Source organism: Sebastes fasciatus, chromosome 17 (assembly GCF_043250625.1).
Source record: "Sebastes fasciatus isolate fSebFas1 chromosome 17, fSebFas1.pri, whole genome shotgun sequence".
In the NCBI taxonomy this organism is placed as follows: Eukaryota; Metazoa; Chordata; class Actinopteri; order Perciformes; family Sebastidae; genus Sebastes; species Sebastes fasciatus.
The window spans coordinates 14,952,977-14,961,866 of record NC_133811.1 but is presented as its reverse complement, the minus strand read 5'-3'; the positions used below and the strand labels follow the sequence as shown (position 1 = coordinate 14,961,866).

At 36.0% G+C, this 8,890-nt stretch overlaps 1 protein-coding gene across 1 annotated transcript; it reads right to left on the bottom strand.

Moving 5' to 3' along the window:
* Window positions 1-16: 16 nt before the first annotated feature.
* Window positions 17-3,520, bottom strand: bet1 (Bet1 golgi vesicular membrane trafficking protein). The gene is made up of 4 exons (XM_074614024.1): window positions 3,310-3,520; window positions 2,984-3,090; window positions 2,732-2,788; window positions 17-791 (listed from the first exon to the last, which is right to left on the bottom strand). Exons 1-4 carry the CDS (start codon window positions 3,326-3,328, stop codon window positions 636-638), a joined length of 339 nt encoding a protein of 112 aa, XP_074470125.1. The 5' UTR covers window positions 3,329-3,520; the 3' UTR covers window positions 17-635.
* Window positions 3,521-8,890: the final 5,370 nt, after the last annotated feature.

The following is an 8,890-nucleotide window of genomic DNA, read 5'->3' as shown; positions in this document are numbered from 1 at the left end:
ATTGATGCAAGTAACACACAGCATAAAATGTGTTTATTTACATTAAAAAATATTCTTTACAACAAAGATGAAACAATGAGGAACACTGCTATTAACTTCTGTATGGATGCCAAATGCTGTAATATATCCATTCATTCTTAATAGCAAATACACTGGATTATCTGCTTCACGTAGCATTCTATAACTTAATCACTTTTAACACAACTTGCATCACATCTATCATACATCTATCTTACAATGTGCCCACGACTGCATTAAGGTTTTTGACACAGTAGTATCTTCTATGTTATGTCTCATCTTCCCATCCAGGTAAATTGGGCTGATATCAACAGCATACACGTACTTGCAGTGTCTACTTCAGATAGACATATACAGTACATGATTTCTACTTCGTCATTAATCATCTCAGACCCCTTTTACTTACTTTTCATGATTCCATTACATAGCATCAGTAGTTCTTTCATGACTCAATTTTGGGGTCATTCTATGAAACAGTCGGGAGACGTGGGCACATGTAAAAGCTGAGACACCATTACAGTATGTGGGTGTAGTTTTGAGATGCATTGGTGTTTCACAGACTGGGGATGAAGATGTGGAGTTAAGAGGCCAAGTCCAACATAGAGGAGTCCCTCCTATCACCTCAGCTTGATGAACCAGTACAGGACGAAGAAGACGAAAAGGCAGAAGAGCAGCATGTAGCACAGCAGTTTGGTCTGACTGCCTCTGGACAGCTGCTTGACTCTGCCGATGGTGGCACCAAGCAGGCCGCCTGTTGAGTCAAAGTCCGTGTCCTGGTGTGGGAATGACGGATAACAAGTTTAAAGTCCACGCAGGCCAGCAAACATACACCACATACTCCAACAAGCAGATCCCAGAAAATATGATATAACCAACTGCACTTACTCAAACACTGCTTAAGTACAAACTATTTAATTCTTCTACTCCACTACATTTTAGAGGGAAATATTGTTATTTGTATGCCATTGCCATTTAGTTATATTAATGAATTTACATATAAAATATATGGTAATCCTCTAAAATCTGATATTAAAGTTACCGAACAGTATAGCAGGTAAAAGAAGCTCCCTCTTCACCAGCTGCAACATTAAAATGCTGCTTCCAGGTTAATGAAACAATAATCAAGTCATAGCATAAAACTCATAAATTAGGAGTGTTAATAAACAGTAAAATGATTTATTATGAGTTATAATAAATGCTTTTACTGTTTATTCCTCAAGTACATTTTGCTGCTAGGGCTAGGCAATATGGAGAAAATCAAATATCATGATTTTAGACCAAATACCTCGATATCGATATTGCAACGACATTGTAGGGTTGACACAAAATATTTACATAATGAGATTTGTGATAAATAATCAGCAGTAATGTGGGTATTATGACTAAGTGGGTAAAGGCAAACAATACAGAACAGCTAGCACAGTCTGATAGGTTCAGGAAATTACATCAATTTACTGTAATGCAGCTTTTAAAACCAGGAAAAGACACTTAAGCAATAATCCGATATCCAGAATCTAAAGTGATATCTAGTCTTATATCACAATATAATATCGATGTAACGCCCAGCCATATTTGCTGCCAATACTTTTGCACTTGTGTAAGATTTGAATGCAGGACTTTGACTTGTAAGAAGTACTCTGTTTTACATTGGTTAAGACTACTTTTACTTAAGTAAAGAATCTGAATACCTCTTCCACCATCAGGGAATGAAATTAGCACCTGCCACCTGCCAAATAATACAGGGTAAATGATGGCTGTGGCAGGTACACATTTCAGGTCACCTGAAACCATGGCAGACAGGTTTTCCTTATATTATGAAATATTATTTTAAAAAAGCAATTCTAAAGCCTAAATTAAATATTGGGTAACACTTCATTTTACAGGTCCACAAATTTCACTGTAATTAGGTGATAATTAGCAAGTAACCTATTTGAAATGTCTTTGGAATTACTGCCAAATTACCCCCCAATGTTTACCTATAAATTTATCGAAAAATTACTTTATTATCAACAGTATTTAATAATTATATTCTGCTACTTCTCAATAACTGGTAATTAATTTAATACATTTCCAGGAAAAATAATACAAAGTTAATTGATATACTTTATTCCCATGTCTGATGATAAATAGATAATAATTAGCAAATAACTTCTTTGAAATGTCTTTTTTCTTATTAGACAATAAGTCACACAATGGTGAGATTTGTGCCTGAGCAGAAGTGTCTTCTATTAGTTTTCCACCTCCGATTAAGAGCAGCGAACAGTCACTTCTCAAGCCTAAGGGCCCTATTTTAACCATTAAATACTATTTTAGCATATAATTATTAAATAATGTTTATATACTAAAGTATTTTCGATACATTTTGAGGTACATTTTTGGGTAATTTGGCAGTAATTCCCCAAAAATTTCAAATTATTTGCTAATTATCAGCTAATTACCGTGAACTTTGCAGACCTGTAAAATGAAGTGTTACCAAATACAGTCATGCATTTAGGTTACATGATCAATAATTCTGCAGTCTGGCACCACTGACTCAGTGTTTACAATTTTAAAGCCTTCTATCTAGATTTCAGAAGTGGAAGACAAAAAACATGAGAAATGTTCAGTGACCTGCCACAGTGGCAGGTGAGGACAAAGGTTAATTTCAGCCCCTGTCCACCACTCATATTGTGTTACAGTGTTAAAACATTAAGAAAAAGAAAGTGAAACTCACCATATCATCCAGCACTTTATTCTGGTATTTGACTTCTGTTCCAATGTCGATTGACAGCTGTAAAATAAAATAAAATATCAAGTAAACCATATATTATTAATATCAATATTGAAGTAAAAGACAGTTTACATACATTTTAGACCTATAATCCAATGTGATATTTACACAGGTTACATTTACAACAACCTATTTTATGTAAAGCATTCACCAATAATAAAAAAACATTGACATGTCATCATAATAGTTACTTACACTCTTCAAAGCTGTGACTTTAGCTCTCAGTCCCTCCTGCAGGTGTTCATTCTCCTCTTCATACACACTGTAGCCACTGGCTACATAGTTACCAGAGCCTGCTTCACCTTTAATGAAACAACAACATTATACACAGTTAGTTAGTAGCTGTTTTGTGCATATTTAAGCCCTATAGAGCCTGTAGAGTTGTGTAAACTTGGGTCTAGACTGGAGAACACAGCAACGAGCAGTCACAACAACATTACGTAGCTGTTAGCTCACTAGCAAGCAAGCTAAGTATGAGCTTATACAATCATAAGATGTAGATGTCTGTTTCTGTCTCTTACCTAAACCTGCGCGCCTCATCTTGAAACACTGACGGTAACACTGTCCGGTGGTTTATAAAAACGTGTAAGGAAACAAATTCAAACCCCAAATAAGCCAGATATTGCAGCTGGTGTGATCGGATAACTGTGCTAGGAGTTTGAGCTCATGAGCAACAACAGCAAACGCCACGACATCAGACAGTGGCCGACGAGGTTCAACCCTTCGCTTACTCAGCCAGCCTGACAAAGCCGCGTTATGCAATAAGAGATATATGCATGCAATAAGATAATAAATGCATGCAATAAGATAATAAATGCATGCAATAAGAGGTAAATGCATGCAATAAGAGGTAAATGCATGCAATAAGAGGTAAATGCATGCAATAAGAGGTAAATGCATGCAATAAGAGGTAAATGCATGCAATAAGAGATCAATGCATGCAATAAGATAATAAATGCATGCAATAAGAGGTAAATGCATGCAAAAATTAAGAGATAGATGCATGCAATAAGAGATATATGCATGCAATAAGATAATAAATGCATGCAATAAGATAATAAATGCATGCAATAAGATAATAAATGCATGCAATAAGAGATAAATGCATGCAATAAGATAATAAATGCATGAAATAAGATAATAAATGCATGCAATAAGAGATAAATGCATGCAAAAATTAAGAGATAGATGCATGCAAAAATTAAGAGATAGATGCATGCAATAAGAGATAAATGCATGCAATAAGAGATGATTGTAGGCAATAAGAGATCAATGTAGGCAATAAGAGATAAATGAATGCAATATGAGATATATGCGTGCAATAAGAGATTAATGCATGCCATATGAGATAAATGCATGCAAGATAAATGCATGCAATAACCGATGAATGCATTCAATAAGAGATAAATGCATGCAAAAAAACACTGTTTGGTGTGTGTAATTTCCACAATTAAAGGGACTATTTGTAGGATTCAGAAATGCTGCTTAACAGCGACACCTGTGGCCTTGAAATCAACGAAAGTCAGCGTCGAGCTCGCGCTTGCTCGCTCTACATAGACATGAACGAGCATCGCTCAAAACAGTGAGGCGACAGACGTCAGCTAAATACCACCCCCTACTGTATCCCTCTCTCTCCCTCTGATACCTGATTGTTTGCACTCCGGCAATATTTGCACTATCTGTTTATATCATGTTTATTTTTGTTTAAAGCTTATTTTGTATATTGTATATTCTTAAAATTAAAATTTTTTTAATTCTATTTTATTCTAACGTTTTTATCTATTTTGTTATTATACTGTTTGACTTGCACCAACATAACCAAAGCAAATTCCTAGTGTAAATCTCTTACACCTGGCAATAAACACAATTCTGATTCTGATTCTGATTCTAAAACCACAATATCACTCTATATTTCAGCTACTTGGCAGTAATGTTAGCAGACCAGACGAAGGTCTCTCCATGAATCAATGCTGATCCTAGTGTTGGCTTTTCCTGCTCAGCGCAGGCTTCAGCAGCGGGGCTCCTCAACGAGTTACGTTATCGCCTCCCGACCGCAGCCGGCAGCCGAAGACACCGGCACCCGATCGGTAACGAGACGATAACGTAACTCGTTGGGGAGCCCCGTCACTTCACAAGACACGGAAAACCTCTGTTGGTCTGGAAGAGCTGCAGCATTTATTTCTGCACAAATGTCCACTCTACATTCACTAGATATTCTCAGAGCTAAACTAACTCTTCTGCAGTGTGTAGTGAGCGCGCGTTCATGTCTAGAGGTGGAGCGAGACAGCGAGGATGCGCACGCTGTCTGAGTGAAGGAAAGCAGGCAGCGGAGACGAGGCTCCGGCCACACGCGACACGCATATGCGAACGCGCATGTGTGGCAACCCGCTACATTTGTACGCTTAAAAAGTTACAAACAGTCCCTTTAATTAATAAATTCAATTCAAACATTATTGCAGACTCAAGTTCCAGATAAGATAAAAGAAATAACAACAACAATACATTACATATAATACATTACAATACAGGAAGCACTATAAAAAGTCATGATCAAAAATGATAAAAGTATTAATATTAATATAAATATATACATACATCAATGCCTTACATATAAAGAACTATACCAGTGCCTCCACAGCTGTGATTGGTACCGTGCAGTGCTAAATCTGATGTTAGACAACCGCAAGATTATGTCATTCTCAGAGTGATTAAGCCAACATATAAATTTGTACATGGGATTTCTTAATACAGTTTGAAAAGTATGTATGCCTGTAGACACAAATATTTCACTTGCACTGCAACATCTTAAAGATAAATTGATAACATTGAATTAAATAATAGGTATAAAAACAAACTGATTTTGAATGTGTTTGTTATGGTTGAGTGTGTGTATGCCTATAGGGAATACAGGGATATCTATTTTAAAAGTAACTCACCTTGAAATCACAACAAAAATTAGCATGTGAGGAGATAAACTAACAAAGACAAACTAGACTCATCAGCAAACTCATCAGCATCCCTCTCTATTGACTGCGCCTCATATGCATTCTGTACTGGCAACATTAATAGCTCCACATTAATATTTATATTTAAGTTAATTATAATAAGTCAACAGTAAACACTGCATGATCTTTTTCAATTAACCTGACAAATTTGATTACTGAAAAGCTGCTCTTTCTTTTGCTGTCATGTTTTTTTTTTTTATTGTCATGCATGGGGTTGTTATTTAATGATCATTAAATGCTCAGTATCATGGTGAGCTATTTGTGTTACAGGAGCAATATCACAAGTTGTCACAAGAATCCAAATATCTTTTTTTTTCACCTTTATTTAAGTCAAACATTTACAATGTTTTGTGTTGAAAACATAACACACAACATATAGAGCATTTGTATAAACTTGAAAATTGAAATATAAGTACATAAAGTAAAAAAAATCCGTCATACCAATTCAGTTGATAAAGAAAGAAAAAAAATGACATCCAAATGTAGTATAAATAATAATAATAATAATAATAATAATAATAATAATAATAATAATAATAATAATAATAATAATAATAATAGCATAAAGAAAGAAAATAGAATAATAAATAAATAAATCAAAATAATGATTATTTAAGTGACAGTGTTCTTCAGACAAACATCTCTGAGTAAAGTTTAGTTACTGACATGGATTTCTTATTTGTCACAAATTTAAGAGACTCAAAATAACATTAAATTGCAATTAAAAATAACTTAAAAGATGGGGTTGAGTTAAGAAATTTTCTTTTATGAATATGAAATTTCCCAATAGATAAAATGTTTAACAGTAGAGCAAAAACTGTTATCATCACATTTAAACATAAATGATAACATTTTACCTTCAATATCAATTGCATGTGTTGTTTTGCACAATATATAATTCTCTTTATTCTCTTTCAAAAATTATTTTTTAAAGTTGAACTTCTGATGCAAAGGCAAAAGAACCATATATTGATTGTTTTCTGTTTTCTCAATAAAATAACTTTTACATGGATTCCTCATATTAAGGTGAGAATAATCCAAATAAAAATTAGAATCATATAATAATGTTTTGTGCCTCTTTTTTTTTGTTCATGTGTAGGGGTATACCCAATTTATTGTCTGGGCCAAAAAAAGCTGCATAATGACCACATCATTCATACGATTGGTCGCCAAGCTATACAGGCCCATTTATTCAAACTGTCTATGGTCAAACGCTTGATTTACATATAAAGTAAATATAATTATCAAGACAAAGTTAAGAAGAAAACAACAGATTTTATCATCTTTGAAACACAGTAGGTCCCAAAGCAACAAACAACAATGGGTTAATCTCCCTTTGGTGGGAGAAAGATATTATTATAAGGAGAAAATTGCTATGATCTTCCTTTAGGACACAGACAGATTGTTTCCTTTGAACATTTTGAAATGAGACCACCATCAAATGGAGATAAATATCTTTTGTAGATTTAATAACGGGGCTTACCAACGCATCCATCTGTCCTGTGTAGGATAGAAAAGAGTTTCTCAATATTTCCAAAATCCTAGAGACGCTATTTAGCGGTGATTAGCTTTCCTCATCCCCTCATACATCATCCCTCACCTAGCCTTGTGCCAATATTGCAGGAGACAGCTAATATGATATAGGAGATTAAAATGACATTCATGATGTTAATTTATTCAGATCCAATATCTTATAAATAAATACAACTTTAAGCTCCTATCTGCCATAATGCATTTCAATGCCCCTGCACTCATCTTTTTATGTATCACCCAAAGGCTTTGCTGTGTGCATGACCTTGACATGAGTGTCAAAGAAACCGAGGATATTGATTGAACTGTGCGTGCATCCGCCTTTGTGGATCTGAGAGGATTGGATTTATCAGATGGGTCTTTAGAGTGGAGAAAGACGTTTGGACGTTTAGAAACTGGTCTTAATCCTCATTGAAGCTCTGTGGATCCAGAGCACTCCTTGTGCAACGACCAACACACACACTTTGGCTTGACTACACACATACCAGTATGCCGAGGCAGTCCTGTATACACAGTATAGCTGTGTGTTACAGCCAGCTTGTTTCCATCATTTCAGATATATGTACACATTTTACCCTAAGTGTTTTGAAACGCTGTTTGAAATGTCTGCATCACATTTATCATATATGGGGTATAACACATGCGCAGTGTAACTGAAGCTGCGGTCGTAACGTTGCGATTGGCTTCATTTTGGCTAGTGCAGATTTTTACTGCGCATGTGTTGTACCTCAAAGATATGACACGTTGATGACGCGTGACCCAGCCTGCTTCAATAGGCCTTGCGCTAGACCACATGGGAGCTGCTGGTTAGTTTAACTTAACATAATAAAGAGTTTTATTTAACAAAAGTTTTTGAATGAATTGTAATGAATGTTGCTAACAGAAAATATACTGCCAGGGTAACTTAGGGGATGCTAAAGAAAGTATACAACAAAGCAAAAGTGCCAGGGGAAAGAAGCTCAAAGACTCCCAGGATGGGGCGGATCTTATAGATCGGAGAAACAGTGGCCAACTGTCTCCAATCCCATGATACCCTCCAGACAAACAGCTATCCTGGTTCTTTGAATCTGGAGGCAACGGGACAAGATTTTGGCATCGGAGACGTTCTGGTTTCTGTTTGTAGTCTGATTAGTATTGACCAGTCATGATCGAGCAGGCTGTGGTTGAAGGCAGGTAAACAGTCCGTGTGGAGAGCAAAAGAGGAGGAAGGCGGTGGCCGAAATGCTGTCTGGGAACCCACCGGCTATCGTCTGACGATGATTTTGCTCTTTATTGGTTTAAAATCAGCTCGTAAACTGGTTATTTGTGAAACAATCCGGTCGTACGCATCGTATCTCAACTCCAACTCCAGTCTCGCATCTCAAGTTGCTAATCCGACTGTACTGAAGTCTTGGCCCGGATATCCGCTCTTTACACAGAAACCCCAGAAAGATAGCCCCCTTTCCCTCAGAGGCTTATCCGTCATCGTGCCGATAGCCGATGGGTTCCCAGATAGTTTGAAATGTAACAAAATCCACCCATTATAGCTCTTTTAAAGAGTTATTATCTTGGCTGTGACCAGTTGCCA